Consider the following 19,486-nt stretch of genomic DNA (forward strand, 5'->3'; position numbering starts at 1 on the left):
AAATGTTGCCTCTTTCTTTGCACCAATGTCATGATTGATTGTATCGTCAACAATATGCTGCATAATTTTTAGCATTACACTGTACTTTATATCATGTATGGCATTGTTAATATTTTGTTCTTAAGCAACACTTTTTGCAAGACGACAAACGAAAATTGGTAACACTTTGTCAAAAGGAATTTCCGTCAAGAAGCTTGTTTTATATAGTGGAAATACGCTAGTTACAAAATTCTATACATTGAAATGTATTTTTGATTTATTATACCGAACACTCATAGTGCTTTGAAATATTAAACGTGTTTGAATTTGACTTATTCATTGTGTATCCTTCCATGGTCGAAATTAGTTCCTAATAATGAAGAGTTGATTTTTTTCTTGTAAAAGCAGTTTAGCAATAGCAGTAAAGTCCGCTGTGGCTATTTCCTGAATCATAATTCTGTTCTATACATATGGTGCAATTAAATTTTCGTCAGGCTAAACAATAATATATATGTAGTGTTAAATAGTTATGCATTTTTTACAAAGAAAATAAGGTCCGAATTATGTAAGTATAGCTATATTTGTAAAGCTATATGCATAACATTATGTGACCACTGTGTATTAAACCCATCCATGTACCATTCTCACGACATATGTTCACGAAATATGTTTAGTTCGTGTTTATTTAGAGTATTTGTTTTTTCAAATGATGTGTGCTTTTGTGTGTACACATGTTGCTATTTATTTATATGTATGTTAATGACAATGAGCTTCACATGCTTAAGTCAAAAATAAACTATTATGTTCTGTTCAAAAATTTAATCATTTCGGGTGCGTTTCTCGAACTTGCTATACCGAATACCTGTTTCATGAGGGTGTGTTTATTAAACCAAGTAATATTACAGATCCGCGGTTGAATTACCAGTGACAAATTTGCAGAATTAGTTTTTATTAATGGTCAAAATGAATGGGTTAGGTGTTAAACGAAGACGAAAGCGTTACACATACAAAACAATACACTTTACTACTTGATGTCTGTTTCAAGTTGCCAATCCTCTATTTTGTTAACACAATTATTGGTGCCTACCTTGATCAGGAAGGAAGAACGAACGAAAAGGCGTGTTCCATCAGGTACAGGATAGGGGGAATTATGACACGGGAACACATTAACATTTTCATAAATGTTAAACTGAATGGTAATGTAGTTAGTAACCATACCATACAATGGAACACGGACCAATTGATGTAAATGCGTGGCCATATCATTTACATCAAAGAAGATATTAACGCTTGATTGTGTTAGAACCTCTTAGATATTCTTTTTATTATTGCCATGTTTATAGTTTATTCACATCCTTAGAGACCTTTTGGGGTAAAAATGTTTAAATGAGACAATATAAATCTAAGTTCATTATAGGTTTAAATTATGAAATAAATACATATTGAATACATATTGAAACTCTATAATAATGTTAAGGCATTGTGCATGAAGGCATTTCCCGATGTTGCATATATATTATAACATGACTATAAACAAAACACACCAGTATATATTAAATGAAACAAAACACACCAGTATATATTAAATGATAACAGTTGGATGACCAACTAAGAACAGCCAGTGGTAATGCCTTAATTTGAGCATGTCCGATATGACTGTTGTTTGAATAAATTTCAACATGTGAATATAGTTTACACGATTTTCTTCCCCAAATCTCATCGGATTTGTTTATTAAGTGCCTACGCGCTTCCACGTGTGTGCGACAATACACGATAATATATTCGTTTTATCAAACTAACATGAAGCCTTATATCTAACCAAATACGTTATGTCTTATATTGATTTTCAAAGGTACATTAATTACACATATTCGTCCTTGTACACAAAAGAAGTAAGAAAGTGTCAAGATGTCATCTCATCGATATTAGCCAACAGTCTCGACCTCAGTGTTGCGTGCACTAAAATAGAAAGGAAGTCATTTATAATTGCCCCCACCGATAATATGCAGACAATATTATTCAATGTTTGAAATCACTGCTCAAACTTTATAAATCTCGAATTCTCAAAACGGACTTCCAGACACAGACACACGAGTCTCTCTTTGATTACGGCATAGTGTTGACATTAAAATAAACACTGTCAATATTTAGTATATTTAAATTTATCAAACACATCAATACTTTTGTATATTAGATGTGCTCATCGGGAAATACAGAAACAACATCACTTGGGTGGTTTTCCTATCACAGTGCAGCATTTACGTTCAAGTGAAAACCGCTTGTAATGTTCAACCGTTCCGTAATACAGTATACCGCGTTCATTTATTAGGTCAGTAAAATACTACTAATTGAAACAATTATAACTGTGTAACTTTTACGGGCGGAGGAAACTTAGTCGTTTTTCGTAAAAGAAAAATTACTAGAAGTATTAACATGTGCATGTGTTGTATGAATACCGCTTACAAACTCATTATAATTGTGCAAATAACACTGAAGTAATGATTTTAAGGCGCAAATATTTGGATCATTTTTTGTCAAACCCATTTATGTATCGGGGATATTGCCCCCATATACCCATTAATGTTCAGTAAATAAAATTAAATTAATGCGTGAACGTTGGAATTGGAATGCAAAAAAATACAACACGCGCACGTATAACAAGAAACAACACACACACCTAAGTTCGCAAAGAGGTGGGTAGTGAGCCGTACATTCAATGTCAGCCCACCTGAACTCATAGATTGATGCAAACAACCCACAGTCTTCTCCTGGATGGGAATGGTCATTCGACTCAAAGTCTGAAATACACATTCGTAAACATCATGTTGGTCATTCGACTTAAAGTCTGAAATACACATTCGTGAACAATATGTTGGTCATTAGACTTAAACTCTGAAATACACATCCGTGGACAGGACGTTTAGACACATACCTTTAAAATCACTGGTATATTAAGTTAAGATACTAACAAATACTACATGAAGTAGCGCACGTTTTATTTAAGGCACGTAATTAAATTCATGTAAAGAACATACTATTAATTAAAACACACATTTTAAAACTTTACAAATACAATTAATCACTTTCCTTTGACCCGAACTCCCGTGTTTTGACCCTTGAAAATTACAAAATACCTAAGTTTGACTCGTGACAAAATTACGTCATGCGTCACATTTGACCCGGGGGAATGCACCGACTTGCGTCAAAGAGATCAAATGTTGTTAAGAGTAATTGATAATTTGCTTGGGGCGGAGTATATTTTGGTAGACGCTAACCGTTATCGCCCGTTTCCAAGATTTGAATCACAAGTCCGCCGAGTAGGAGGAGTTATGTCCTTTGAGAAATCTAGTAATGACAAATTAAAACACTGCTGGTTCGATGACGCGTGTATCAACGTTCCATTATTTATCTGAGCGTTTGTTATCAGTTGTTTGCAGAAACGACATGTATTAAACCCACTAAAACAGAATGGACTCACCCGCGTCAGTTTTAATAATATCCAATATATAATTATAACATCCATATCCACAATATTTTGAGAAATACTTCCACAATAGGTCAAGATGTATTTCCAATGCTGAATACAGTGTACCCAACCCTGTTTTATTCCATGTTTGCGCCGTTCAAAGACGCGCGAAAGTTATGCCGGCATATGTACTGTCTACAACGTCAATTTACGCGCTTTGCATCAGAGTTGCTAAAAATAACCATATAACTAGTATAACTGACCGTGTGGCAAAGTGACAAATTTGGATGCTGCATGTGCTAATTGATTACAATATAGGTGTAATAATTGACCATTTGAGACGGCATATAAAATCGGCGTGTTGTCGCACGTCTTCGGTAAAGATGGCACATGAAATAATCAAATCCGGATTTGAGCCGTCCAGGGTCGATTTTGAGATAAATGTAAATCCGATTAGTAAGTTTAAGGAGGTATTTCGATGATAAACGGCTGGCACTGACATGAGCAGTAACTGACGAAACATCTTCGCTACTCTCCGAAAACCGTACCATTCTACGAACGTTGCTAATGTTCGCCAACTATAAACTATCTATTAGCAAAGTAAAGCACTGCAATATCATACTTAAAACAATATGTAAACCGATAATATATTATTGCGTATATGCTTGGTTACTTATTACTGGCTTTCATTAACTGCAGACAAACAAAACACATATTTTATTTCATTCTCAAACGACGTATCTCTACCTGTTTTAGGACAGTCGTTTTCGGATACGGTATGGTTCGTCGATTTTAATTTATTTCCAACAGACTTTAAACATTTTTTATAGAATGACGAATATACGTGCGGTGTTACGGATGGTCTGATTGATAAAATTTCGCATTGTACGCACAAGAAATTGAACATAGAAAGAAAATAAAGAATAACAATAAGCAAGGGCTCGAGGGGCTCTGCCCTCTATTCCCTTTATCCTACGGTCTTAGAATCTCTGCTTAGTTTTCCGTATGTCGAATTTGGGACAATTTACACCCCTGATATATATTATGTCACTACAAGTGTGAGTGTTTTTTTCGTAATACTGATTTCATTATGCTCACAATGTTGGTCACAATGTATGTTTGCATTATCGCTTTTATTGACTGGAATATAAGGAATAAATGTTTAGATATTTGTAAATTTGTTGCTTTTTATATATTATATCTCAGTAATTTGCTTAAAGAACAAAAGATCTTTGACTCTCCTGCGTTAATATTATGACTCATATAAATTTGATTTTGACTCTTGAAAATTTGGTCCCAAGAGTCATTGACTCTTGAGATTTGAGGTCTAAGGAAACATATTTACATATAAACCATAAGGGCATGACAATTTGTTTTAAATCAGTAAGCAATTATGTGCTGCTACCATTTTGAGTTACTTTATGTGAGTGGATTATTTAATGAATCACGCTTTAAGGAAGAATGAGACGCGAGCGACAAACTCACTTGCAAAAAGGTGACTGTATTTTCCGAGCGTCTGAAATATGCTGATAAAAGCCACGTGGCGTACAAATATAGGACGTACTAAATTCATGATAAGGTAACCGGTTTAAATGGTAAGACAACTATACAAACCAAAACTAACTAAAACGTTCAGTAACCTGTATATTCAGCCACAGTGTCATCGTCAAACCATCTCCAGACCCCTTCCGCGTCTTCGTCAGTTATGCCAAGCCACCAATGAATAGCTGAGACATATAGAACATATTCACAAATATTTACAAATATTCACAAATACACTTGACATAAGTAGTTTTGCAGGCATAATAGCATCACTATACAAAATAAAATCGTTTAAGACCATATTATCTGTACAGTCATTTAGACATTTATTACGTCTGAACCCCGAAACTCAAATATGATTGTACGGTATTTGTTTCAGTATTAAAGGAAAATTTACAGTATTATAAAACAAATCGTGAACATTTCTTGTAGCGCTTGAGACACGATAATTAAAGCGAAACACAATTCAAAAGCCAAGCACACTTTATACTCCTGTCAATAATTAAATATGTATGCAAAATTGAATTATACTAGGAAATAAGTAAAAATAAATGTGTATACCAATCTTACTTAAAAACGAAACAATACTAAATAGCCCACAATGTTCGAGTTACAATAAAAGCTTAGGTAAGTTACAATAATGACACAACTCTTATCCAAATCATTCTTTAAATTCGGTCGCCTTTCATCGGAAACAATCAATACAGCTTTAAAGTCGAATATGTTTGGAAAACAATCGCGTAAGCCGTTGCTGTTAATTGAATATGTGGACGTTTATTCACGACACAATCCGACTAAGACCGACTAAGACCATGGGACATCTAGTACAAGCGAATCGAAGCTTGAATAACAGAAAATTTAATCATAATTTTTTTTACTGAACTAGAAGCTATACTGAAGTACGTCATAAAACACCAAACGTTTAGACAGAAATACAAGTAACTTTATCATAAACCTGAAGATAGTGAGAATATATTTCACAACATCACCTAGTACTATTATTTATATGCACCAATACTCGAAATAGTTATGTTACACAATAAACACAGATATCTGCAAACTTACTTCATGACTATCACACATAAAACTTAAGCTTACGTTTGCGTTCATTTAGCTGGTCCTTTATGAAGGCGTTTTCTTGCGCGTCATCCACGTGAATCAGATGACCGCCGCGCTGGCGACAGAATTGCTGCAATGCAGTTTCACATAATGTTGTACTAAATATTATAACTATATATTACTTGAAAAAAGTTTATCATGGCCAGCATAATGAGCGAAGAAACATATGGTTAACTTTTATGATTGGACTTAAGTGGAGTTCACATCTGAAGAAACAAAAACAAATTCTAACGATGCGCTAGAGTAATCTTGGTTAGGTGTGATCTTTTTTCCGGAATCATTTTACTGTGTTAACTGTTTTTGTTCATACCAACTATCGTTGCAATCCAAAAGACATTGTTCATTCGAATGTAAATAGTTTTAAATTATGCAACACTATTTGCATTTAAAAACAATATTCGTGTTTTCTTTTTAAGTTACTGACATACTACGGTAGTATGGTGAATTAACGTTGTTGATGATCACGCGAAGTTAAATTATAAGAAACTGTATTGTTGCAGCGCATGTGATAACATTACAGTCCCGGAAATAGCTTAATACATATACAAGTGTTATTGCTAAATTGCTAAATACATTATTGATGAAAGCGTTTAATGTAATATGGTCTTAAATGAATCCTTGTATGCGGCCCTATATATTGTTAACCTCGGCAGTAGTGAAATCAAGTAAGTTGTCCTCATGACCAAAGAGGTAACACGAAATTTCGTGAGCGATCCAACCGTTTGGGCAGTTCGTACATGTTACTCCTGTAAATAAGATTTTGTCACGTTAATTACAGATCGCGTTCTTACATAAATTAAAGAGAGATAGTGTATGTTATGATATAAGTTTTAGTCATCCATTCATTCTATTGTGGGTGGAGATAAGTCACACGGTGAGAAATACCAACAGTTTGTCAACATAGTCAATGCGCAGCAAAAGAGGTTAAGAATATATTACTAACAATATTTATTTTCTTATACTGATTATAATTTATAAGAAATCAAATCAATATATTTAACTGTCGGTTACATTATATGTATTGTGCGTATATACTATTAAAAATAGCAAATAGCAGAAATATAATCTTTAAATCGCGTACCTTTATTACAGCAAATCAAACACGCAAATAATACGAACAAAAGCATTTCGGTTTAATAGACAATGTTTTCAATATTCTATCAAGTTGAAGTGTCCTCATAGATTGATATTTTAGGACATCGTGCAAACAGATGTACGGACTGGCTTTCTTATCATTCAATGGCGCAGTTAAGAGTGTTGCCAACCAGTTTAAGGTAGTGTTCCTTTGTCTGAACAAGGACAACAGCTATACGAATAAAGGCAGTTTCCAGACACCGAATAAGTATTATAAGGTGTTCGATGCAAAATATGCTTTTATTTGTTAACACCCTTACACAAAAGTGAAAAGACGACAACGACAACGAGCGAGGCATGGTATTGTAATGCGCATGGGGGGGGGGGGAGAGGGTTACGGTAATGGGTAGGGGTAGGGTTTTGGGTCGTGTTTGGGTTTGGGTTAGCCTTAACCCTAACCTTAACCCTAACCCGACCCCTAACCTTAACCCTTAACCCAACCATTACCCAGGGTAATCACCCCTATACCATGCCTCGCTCGTTGTCGTGTCCTCTTCCCACAAAAAGTACAAGAACAAAAACAATATGTTAGGAAAAGAGCATGTATGTATACAAGTACTATATTAACGGCATATGAAACAGTGAAAACATTTGTTTTTCTTAAGTATGTTAGGATAAACTACCCATTTATTGAAGGAAACGTAGGTACAGAAGATACTATACTAGACCATAGTACGCTGACCTGGTCCTAAAGAGCCCTAATGTCGAGCACTTTCCGGGTAGATGGATGCAAGAGACCCGGATGTACACTACTCAAATAAATTTTAAAAACAAACATTCTAATTAATTTCAATCAAGATTTAGTCATACATTTTGCTGTTAGAGTGTTAAACGTGCTTTATTGAGATTTGACCTGGTGATTTAGTTTTCCGATGCACGTGACCCAACTTTGAACACAATCTAGATATTTTCATTATAGCCAGTATGACTAAATTGCATCAATACCGGGTGAAAATTGGAACACCGTTAGAATCGTAATCCATGTTGACCATTAAAGTATGACATAAACTGACCACAATAGCTCATAATGAGTCCGCTTGTTAATTTTTGCTAAAAATCTTAACAGCATGATATAATCCTTGAAACGTTGTTATCCGGTGCCATAAGTAGAAATTATGATTAAAGTTCAAAACCATGTGCATTGACAACCATTTAAAAGCATAATGTAAATAATAACGCTTAAAAACGTCTGATAGCTTAAAATTAGGACTACGTGTAGCCCTCCAATTCATTAAACATATCGTAATGACTGATTGTTTAAAAACGTGAAATCTATGGACAATTTAAATGAACGTGTCATTTAATTTCATACCCAGTTTCAAGATAAACATTAAATACGCTTGTACAATAATTCCAAATTAAAATGAATCGTGCGTGGAATTTCATTTAATCTGTAGTCAGCTATATGTGTGCGTTCGACGTTTAATGTTGACAGAAACAACACCTCTCTTTTTAGTATTTCTTATCAGATTGCCCCATACATGTTTATTCTGAAAATGAATTGGATGTACTTTTTAATTTCAACAATATGGTAAGTGAAGCTTTGTTACTATAGTAAAACAATTATTAATATTTAGTGTACACAGTTACACTTTCCTTTTACTTTATTACTTTATATCATTTTAAAGAACACTTGTTTTTAAAGTTCAAACATCAAACCAAATGTTATCTGATTAGGTGTAATAATTGCTAGTTTACACTTAAACGGATTGCTTATTGTTGGAAACAACCCGGTTAGCGTTAATAGAAACAAAGGTGAATAACATTATTGTAAATTGTAATAATACGTCATTTATTAACACGACTATGGAGAGAAGTCACACGCCTATTAAGATATTTAGACATTCGGTAGCAAATTTCAATCGTCCAAACATATCCAATATATTGTTATAGTATTAATCAATGGAATAAAGCAAACAATCAAACTTCATGAACTTTATCTGAAGAGATAGTATTGTTCTTATCAACTAATTGTGATTAATTGATCAATCCTTGCATAATTTGGGTGGGGGTTAAACTGGTATAGGGCTATTCGAACCCCACACTTACCTCAGAATTAAGCACACAACTAACTTTGGTATAATACAATCTCAGTTAAATGCAACTATTTAATCAGAAAATGAACAAACCAAAAGTCCTTTACAAAGTTTGAGAATTATATATTTTTGTAAATAGTGTAACAATTCTAAGTAGTGTTAATATATATTAAAGGATCCGAATAGTTACCCATTCTGAAATAAAGTTTATGTTTTTGATTTGTTTAAAGATGCAACTTCGGCAGATTGTCGAAATGAGTTCATGAGTGCGTTTGGATCCTGTTATCACTTCGGAAATGTATCGATGACGTTCATTGAAGCGGAGGTGTTGCAAGTTTGCAAGTTTTTAATTCAGATAAATTCAAACGGTGCTAAAATAATGTCAGTGAAAAAAATATACCTATATAGTGCACTTGCCTTTCTGCTGAAAGAGTATCTTGTGGTTGAAATGACTTACAGTTTGTATATAGTACGAATAATATCTGTGAAGTATTAGTATTGTTTAATAAATGCTTAAAGTCTTACACAATAGAACTAATTGTATGACATGTTTGATGGTTTTTACTATTTGAAAATACATGTTTATGTATTTTATAGCGTTATTGTCGAGAACATGGCGGACATCTGGTTCACATCGACTCAGCTCAAGAGAACAACTACATAAACACTATGCTGTTGCACTAACATGTAGGTATCAGAATTGCAAAAGAAAACACCATTTAGTTCATGAGTAAAAATTGTGTACGTTAAGACAAATCGTGAAAAGCCGTATTGGATTAAAACGATTAACCAAATATACTTACGACGTATATACCGTCCAAAAATAAAGGGGGATTAACAGTGGTAGTGGAATCACCTCAGTCGTCTGTTCGTCAGTCTGTTCGTGTGTCTGTACAATTAACCTTGTTAAAAATATGTTGCTACATTGTGTTTGTACAAAGTTCAAACGTGTTTGCTATTCCTCTTTGTGTATACAGTTTTGATGTGCACACTTCGGAATCGGACGGTGTAACTTACTAAAGTTATGCGTCTTAGTTTACTTTAAATCCCAGTACCAATTGTATGTTCACACAAAAAACAGAATACATTAACTAACCGTATTGAACGAATAAAGATGACATAATGAAATCACAAAAGATGTTTATCTGCTCATCCGCCTTTCTTTGAGTCAGTGTAACCATATACACAAAGGCGTCGTTTCATTACTACAATACAAGCTTGAACATATACGAGTTCTTTAATATAATATTAATTATTTCAAGTATTTAAATATTGTTCAATAGCATTACTTTTAGAAGTTTTGATAACATATGAATCCGGCTCTGTTGAAACAAAGCGGCCCTTACATCAGAGTTAACAGCCCATGATGTCACAGAAGGTCAAAAACACTTAAGCAACTGCCGTACCTGTCCAGTAACAAAAGCTATGAAATACATAATAAACGAACCATTTAAACGATGACAATTTGTTCTTGTGCCATATAAAATGTATGATTCAAACATGCTAACAAATCTGTGATGTATACCCGGTATTACATAAACATGTTTTTCATTCAAAGTCACCGTGACCTCCGTGTTTGATTTTATGTTCATTCTGAATCAGCTAGCATAATTAAGTACTTTAAGTGTGGCTCTATGTGTTGACTATTCTATAATCTGTGTTATTGTGACAATTGCCAACAACCCTTACATAACGGTCAACAAAATCCTTCCATATTTAGAACACTTTCGGTTAACCGTATTGCATAGATTTCCCTATTTTTTCTTGCTCAGAGATTTAACATTTTGATTGGAAAAGTATCAACTTCCACAAAAATATACACATGGTGATGCTTTTAGTGTTGTCCAGAAGTAAATCCGGCCATTTCAATTATGTATGAATCTATGTTTTAGTTTATTTACCTTAACTGAATAACGGTTCACAGAAATTATTCCAATTTATCCTGTCACATTCCTTTATATTACACTGATAACCAGGTAACCTAATAACCAAAAAGTTATAAAGCTAGTTGAACACGTGACCTCGAATATTGGTCAGTCTCTCTCCGGTGACTGACTCCTTTTTTTCTATTAATAAAATACCAAATACAAGAACTGTTTGTTTTAACATGTATATATTGTTTTGTTTTGGTTGGATTTGATTTTTGTTGACCGAGTTTTTGTAAATAAAACATTTAAAAAACCGAAACATTGTGTTAAATAGTACTATGTGGAACCTACTGTTTATCAAGCGCTTTAGCACTGTGATCGCTGTAATAAAAATATAGCGTGACGTAAGGAAATCTACACAAGGTCAAACAAGTTTGGAACATCACTTGGGCTTTCAATCACCACGCAGAGTTATCGTTCCTTGCTCTCACATACACCTCTGCGGTAGGCTCATTATGCCATTTTGCCAAGAAACTGGGCAAAACCGAACAAACGCATTCAAAGTTCATTTAATTTTGGGGTTTTAGGATCAGAGGCAAAAAATAATGAAATAGGAATTTAAAATTTTCGATACATCGTTCGAAAACTTGCGAGTTTTTATGCAACTCTTTTGAACTATTTTATTGCCCATTTACGCAGATGGAATCATACCACGCACTTCACAAATGTAAACAATTGAACATAATTTTTATTGAGTAACGATAGGCATAGCTTCGACGTATGTATGTATGTGGGTTTGTTAACATAAAAACATATCAATTTTATAATAATTAATTAAGACATAAGATATTATGGTATGAGATGGTTTTCTTTAATGCAGTGAATGTAATGTAACCGTCGTGCAAGAGATTGTTGAGTATACTGTAACCTCCATGATGAACGCTTGGACCGTCGTGTAAGAGATGGTTGGGCTTTATGTACGAATGTTGTAAAAAATGTGACATTATCAATAGAATATTAGGTTGGTGACGTTGATGGAGAATGGTAACGGCTCACCCGATAAATTACTCCGTCATGCCAGATAACCATTCTCCATTCACGTCAACAACCTTTTATTCTCTATATATTTAAAAGATTGCATTTTGTTCGCCGTATTTAGCTTTTCAAACATATGTATGCCACTCAACAAATTGAAGGTAACCCGGAGTGTGCATATACATCTTGAAAAATCATGAAAACAAAATTTAATTGCTTAACATGTATTATACATGGTGAAGTAATATGTAGGCATATTTTGACCATGGATTTTATATTTGTCGGTTGGTTCCGTTTATTCAGCCTACCGTAGATACCGTAGAAAGATGTAAATAAAGGACAACCGTGCGAACTAGATACCTTTGGATTATGATATTATTTTTCGTCATATGTTGATACATAATTTATGAGGAGCGTGCTCTTGAGTATTTTATTTACTTAAATGTCATTCAGATCTCAAAACATTTAAATTACTATTTTATTTATCCATGACGACCGTCGAATAGTTAGTATCTAAAGAAACAATATATTTTACAGACGAAATGCTGTGGATTAGTTTAACAGATCTGATGGCAGAAAATCACTACATGTGGATTGACGATATTTCTGAAGCACAATTTACAGGTCAATAACGATGTAAAAGGCAGTGCATGTTCTTGGCATGTGACATTTCTTTCATAAATATGTACAGAAATACACAAGTGATTTATATTACCATTATGCATACGTGTAATCACAGCTGGCACACTTTCATGTAACGATACGGACATAAACTATTTATCATTCAAACGTTAACAGTGAACGCTTTAGGGAACATATTTCATTTATAATAGTTATCATTCGGTTTATAGTTTAACCAACACATGCTGATTAACTAAATCAACATTTTTCAAACAAGATTAAAAAAGCAAACACGATGAAGGCATACGTTATTAAAGCTTCCATGATTTTTACATGTATATTTTATTTGTAGACTGGGCGAAAGGCCAACCCAATGGCGGCCTCGAGGGCTGCATTTTACTTTACAACAAAGACGCATATAGGTGGCACGATTATCTCTGCGAAGGTCGTTGGTTTCCTGTGTGCGACTCGAGGTAAAACGACCTTGTAGAAGTTAATTACAGAGTAAGATAGGTATAAGTTGTAGAGGAAATATATCAATTACACGAAAAATGGTAGTAGTATCAGTTATACTAGTCGTTGTTGCAGAACCTTAGCATCAGTAGTATGAAAAATACAAGCAGTATTAGTAATAGTTATAGAAAAAAGTTGTACTTGTAGTAGTATTAGGAGGAGGAGTAGTAGGAGTGGTAGTAGTAGTAGTAGTAGTAGTAGTAGTAATAGTAGTAGTAGTAGTAGTAGTAGTAGTAGTAGTAGAAGTAGTAGTAGTAGTAGTAGTAGTAGTAGTAGTAGTAGTAGTAGTAGTAGTAGTAGTAGTAGTAATAGTAGTAGTAGTAGTAGTAGTAGTAGCAGTAGTAGTAATAGAAGTAGTAGTAGTAGCAGTAGTAGTAGTAGTAGTAGTAGTAGTAGTAGTAGTAGTAGTAGTAGTAGTCGTAGTAGTAGTAGTAGTAGTAGTAGTAGTAGTAGTAGTAGTAGTAGAAGTAGTAGTAATAGTAGTAGTAGTGGTAGTAGTAGTAGTAGTAGTAGTAGTAGTAGTAGTAGTAGTAGTAGCAGTAGTAGTAGTAGTAGTAGTAGTAGTAGTAGAAGTAGTAGTAGTAGTAGTAGTAGTAGTAGTAGTAGTAGTAGTAGTAGTAGTAGTAGTAGTAGTAGTAGTAGAAGTAGAAGTTGTAGTAGTAGTAGTAGTAGTAGTAGTAGTAGTAGTATAAATAGTATTTATATGGCAGTCGCGGTGGTAGTAGTCGCAGTAGTAATAGATGAACTTTGTTTCCGGATTTGTGGTGTTCGCTGTTAAGCATACGTTTCTGGGAAGTACTTAAATATTACAAATAATAAGTTGGTTAATATATATAATCCTTTTTACGCTTGTCAATGTTATACTAATTTTTGCGTGCAAATACTGTCATAATAAGTTTATGTTTCAGACCAACTCAGATTCAAATTGTTGGATAAATATCGACCGCCTTCCTTCGTATTTCCACAAATGCATCTCTGAGAGAGTGTGTTATATGTTTAATACGTTTTATGAGAGGATTACTGTGGTGAATACACATTTTCAAACACTTTTCTGAACATGGGCATACGTAAATTAAATTCTATTTTAACATGTATTACTAATTTCTCAAGAAAGCGTAAGACAATTTCACAAATTAAACAAGTGACAATGAAAAATGTATTTTTAGTTCTATTAAAAGGTTATACGTTATCTTATGTATTAAAACATTATATCGCTCACCACGATTAAAATGATTATATTGGTACCTGTAACTTATAAATGTATTTAAAATAATATACATTCAAATTGATTCGAAGTGTTATGTTGAATGGAAAGATCGTATTTAGAGTACACATAAATCACGTGTATTGTTAAAAGTATTGCAACACGGAACATGCCACAATAATCGCACACTTATCCATTTGTAACAATCTATTGCATGATGATAATAAATTCAGATAAAGGCACTTCTTTCCATACCGTATTTACACGCTTAACATATATGAAATTGAGTTTATCCTACTTTCCTCAAGTGTCATTGGTTTGAACTTACTACTATATCAAGAAATGTAAATTGAGTAATTTCTAACAAATGTCATAAATGACTATTATCAAATTAGTAGTTATACCCACGAATAAATAATAGTGATGTGGATTGTGTTTCATATTGTTGTTTGATTCTTGTAATATATGACAAATTGTTCATGAACATACTTCGTTTTAAACTTTGGTCAAATTCAAACTAATGAATCGGTTTGCGGCAAAATGTGACTGTATATAATTATGTATCAATGCAATTAAACATTTAAAACTTTATATACATAGGTTATAACTGTTTTGTCATAAGATAAAGTAATTGTTCTTATATGATACTGTTTTCTTACGTTACAAGGAAAAATGCAATTTGTTATAAGACAAACAGCAAATCAACAACAACAAATGCATATATTATGATAGATATTGCGATTTAAATGTTCATAACAAGGCTGTTGTGCTCTGTGTTCCGTATTGAACATCTGGACAGATTACCTAAAGACGTTTGGAAATAATAACATGTGTTGATACATGCGAGGCGGTAAGAAACTGCAAAAAATGAAACAAAACAAAAATTAAAGTAACTGCCAATGCATGCTGTCTACGAGTTTTATGTTTTTTAAACTAGCAAAGTAATGAAAATAACTGGACGTAACATTAAAATGAAGCAGAACACATATTTAGATATATATGACTTTTCAATGAGCATATACAAGCAGAGTTGTAATATTCTACGATATTTATAGTTCAATACTTGCACTGTAAAAAAGAACACTTTCTAATTGATGTAGCATGCAGCCAAATAATCTCATATAGTTTTTAACACAACACAGAGATTTAAATGACTAGATTGACATAACAGACAGTAAAAAGCGTTATGGAACTTTCATTCTCCATCAGATTATTTATGAAAATGCGACAATTATAACGATACACAGTTTTCAGCTAGTATGAAAATGTTAATTAAAAAGCAGATAAAGTTAAATACATGTACACTGAACATTGGCTTGGAAAGTTCTCGCAATATTTGAAGCTTAATTTCTTTAATAAAGTATAATGTACAACATCTTGTCTATTAATAAAATTAACAATAATGTTACAGATATTAACACTTACATTGTACTTTCCTATATTTCAAACATAACTTTAATAAGAACAAAAGTTAGATAAAAAAACTACGTTGGATAAACGCGTTTACTGGTGATTCAGCGAAAAGAAATTAAGCTTAAACGAATAAAAGTATCATTGTCGAAAACAAGTGGCGTTTGTCGAACTGGTAAAAACACACTGCATCAGTAGTAATGCTTCGAGAATATACAATATATACGTCAAATTATTCTTAAAGGTAAAAATGTTCTTAAATTGAGGGAAGTTAATGGAAAAGAAAAAAACCACACAGGTCAAATTCAAGTTTTTTTCTAATATAATGAGGATCTAAATAAATCATGACATGATTTGTAATGAATCCGTGTTAAATTTAAATAATTATGTTTTTTGTCTAGTACCTTAATGATGATCGGTAATAAAAAAATATAATAAATATTGATTAAACACGATTTTTAAAGTATCCGAGGCGGCAGTGTTAGTGTTTACGGCAGTATTTACAAGTCGTACATATTTCATAGAACTGAAATGTGATAAATGGAAATAAAGTAATGTATATCTTGTATTATTATTTTGCCATGTAATGGTGCTTTTTATTTAAAACACATTCAGTAAATATTTAAAATAAATATGTGTGCACAAGACATAAATATTGCACACAATGTATAATGTGTAACAAGGATACTGGTGATTATGTATAGTGGTTTGTCTTCATAACTTAAGGTATTAACAATTCTTATATTAGATTGCGTTACTAAAACAACAAGATCAATGTTCATTTAATACTAATAGTTAGACCAGCATCTATTTCGTATGTATGAAACACGAATTTTCATGTGAAACCGTAATGTTTTTTATGGCTGATATATGACGTTTCATTACAAACTTTCATGTTATTAAATGGAAGAACAAACATGCATCGCGTGTTTCGCTTGTTGACGACGTTTATAATAATGCGTAGTCCGAATAATGTAGTGTACGTTGCATTGTATGTAACAACGGTGGTACAAAATCGACATTTGAGAATAGATCGAGCTGGGATTCGTTTGGTGTTTGATACCGTTTCTCTTTGTATGAAGGTGTAACAGGGTTTGAAGATTAGCGCACCGTACACTTTTAGATTTGATTAAGTATGTGTATAATTAATCCAACACACATATAGTGTATTGCATTTATTTAAAATTATTATAGAAGTATGTCTCTAAATATGTGCATTGTATTATTCTTTAAACTTATAACTAATGATTTACACAATTTGAAATAATATATAATGAGCAATGTACCTGTAGAAAGATGTGTACTTAAATCCTTCCTGTATTTGCGCGATGGTGATCTGAAATATTAACTTTATGAAGCTATATTATTTAATCTTTTTCTAAAAAGAAGGGATGTAGTTGACACTCGTTTGTAGTTAAATTTGATCGTTCCTCAAAAAGTTGTAACTCTGTTGCTCTGGTCTCTTTCCTACCATTGAGTAATTAAATGGTAATTAAATTGAATGTGTTTTAATTCCCTTTTATTATTGTTTAATTTGAGTTACAATGCTATGAAGTTAAATTTTATTTACACTTATATGTATCATGAATATTGCTGGGCCAAGTGTGAGGTTGAGCGCTCTTAAACCGGTTAAAACCCCCAATGCTTTGCATTGATCGTTCCAATGCGGTGACACCAGCTTTATTCTAATATGTGTTTTTGTTGTTTTGTATTGTGCTGGCTTGTACTGTTGAGGCAATTAGTCACTTGCCTTAAATAAAGGACCAACTAATTGTATATAATGAGATGCAAGACTGCTCCAGCAGCTGGAGTTTAACTTCTTTATATTAAATGCATTATAATTATAACCAAACAATTACAGACAGCTTGTGATACATTTATTATTTTTGTGTTAAATTTAAAATACGATAACGCAGTCAATGAGCTCAACATGTTTATGATCAGGCGCATACGATTTAACCGAAAATCTAACATAAAAATACACACTCAAACATGTTGTTTAATCCTTAAAAGATAGATAAAATATAACTTTGATATAGTATATCTATTTTAGTGCCGCTATTTATACACACATTTTAAACACTCGTGAAACAATACATGTCTTTATTTGTATTATTAAAACGAAGAATCAGCACTAAAGCATATATATATATATATATATATATATATATATATATATATATATATATATATATATATATATATATATATATATATATATATATATATATATATATATATATATATATATATATATATATACTATGTACATAGAAGACACTATTACAGAAGCACAATCATTGTTGTACAACATACGAAGACAAATTTATTCGGGACTGTATTGCACAACATAGTTGGTGTTCGAGGATAAACACGTTTAAATTAATGAAGAGATGTATATATGATGTATCTCATAAAAATGCAGTTTTGTAGATTACGATATTCTATACAAGGCAGCTAATTACACAGAACCACTAAGCAAATATAATACCGTGCATATATTTTAATGATTTATGATTCATCAAACGTTTGTTGTCATAATGTATGCTTGAGTACGTATCATGTCAAATATATAACATAACTGTTATTGTAGAGCTGAACAATTGTTATTATCGAAAATGTCCAGAATATGGCATTTAATGTTTTAGCCGAAATTTCGTCAAAAAGGTTACCGACATCTGTCCATGTTATTTCTGACGTTACACCGCAACATTCACTAACCGTGTCACTACATGACTGCTTGCTCTGATCGTGTTGCTCAGTATTGTTGTGGTCTTCTAAGGTGGGGTGAATCTTTACTACGGCATCATCGGACACGCTATTTGATCTCCTCTTGCAACATGGTCGTTTTTGCGTATATAACACAAATTTCTGTATACATAAAGGAATGTTTCCTTTGCGGTCGTGAATCCGTAAAGCCATTATGCAGAAAAAGAACACAGTTGAGCTGTACATCATCAGAAACATTAGGTAGTAATAAATGAAAGCCATTGGATCAGAGCTTTGTGGGGTATTTCTATTAACTATCTCAAGATAAACGACAAACGAAAGAAACACTGTGATCGCGACTGATGAACGCTCGCCGGAACTGGCTGGTAGCAGGAAAACGAAATTATTGATTGCGCCTAGCAATGTTACAGGAATTATGATGTATACGATATAAAACTCGCTTCGCCTTCCTAAATGCAATTCTATTTCTAAATATGGGACATTTCCTATATTGCTTCCTGAAAGTACATTACCTGCAATATACGTCCATTGGCTATTTTTGGCAAATTTGCTCATGTCAACTGCATTGCCTACATGCACTATAACTAATTCACTTAGTCCGTACGATGGGTCAATAAAACTAATACGGCAGATTTGTTTGTCAAACGGAAAGAACATGACATCTACGCTACAAACTATCTCGAACACGTTTCCTGTTGCCCATCGTACAATGCCATTATAAAAGATACGCAGTGAATTCTCAATACTTCCCAACTCCTGAATCGAACCAGCAGACTGTTGCAACAATAGTCGTGGGTGCCAAATGTCACGTGCTGACAACGCAAAGGAT

The 19,486-nt window shown here is 33.0% G+C and overlaps 1 protein-coding gene and 1 long non-coding RNA gene across 2 annotated transcripts; one reads left to right on the forward strand and one right to left on the reverse strand.

Annotated features, from left to right (window-relative positions):
* Window positions 1-1,273: 1,273 nt before the first annotated feature.
* LOC127848067 (perlucin-like protein) lies at window positions 1,274-7,331 on the reverse strand. The gene is made up of 6 exons (XM_052380360.1): window positions 7,188-7,331; window positions 6,752-6,852; window positions 6,086-6,176; window positions 5,086-5,172; window positions 2,657-2,777; window positions 1,274-1,938 (listed from the first exon to the last, which is right to left on the reverse strand). Exons 1-6 carry the CDS (start codon window positions 7,231-7,233, stop codon window positions 1,905-1,907), a joined length of 480 nt encoding a protein of 159 aa, XP_052236320.1. The 5' UTR covers window positions 7,234-7,331; the 3' UTR covers window positions 1,274-1,904.
* Window positions 7,332-8,649: 1,318 nt separating this feature from the next.
* Window positions 8,650-10,229, forward strand: LOC127846932 (uncharacterized). Its single transcript, XR_008033738.1, has 3 exons — window positions 8,650-8,771; window positions 9,507-9,601; window positions 9,874-10,229. It is a non-coding gene; the product is annotated as an uncharacterized LOC127846932 (long non-coding RNA).
* The last annotated feature ends 9,257 nt before the right edge of the window (window positions 10,230-19,486 follow it).

This window comes from Dreissena polymorpha, chromosome 10, assembly GCF_020536995.1.
Source record: "Dreissena polymorpha isolate Duluth1 chromosome 10, UMN_Dpol_1.0, whole genome shotgun sequence".
Lineage (NCBI taxonomy): Eukaryota > Metazoa > Mollusca > Bivalvia > Myida > Dreissenidae > Dreissena > Dreissena polymorpha.

Excerpts from the sequence above, each read along its gene's own strand:
- LOC127848067 (XM_052380360.1), bottom strand. The coding sequence starts at position 7,233 with ATGCTTTTGTTCGTATTATTTGCGTGTTTGATTTGCTGTAATAAAG. Across the intron at positions 6,177-6,751 it reads TTGATTTCACTACTGCCGAG|CAATTCTGTCGCCAGCGCGG; the intron begins GTTAACAATATA and ends ACTGCATTGCAG. Across the intron at positions 5,173-6,085 it reads CCAGCTAAATGAACGCAAAC|CTATTCATTGGTGGCTTGGC; the intron begins GTAAGCTTAAGT and ends TATATGTCTCAG.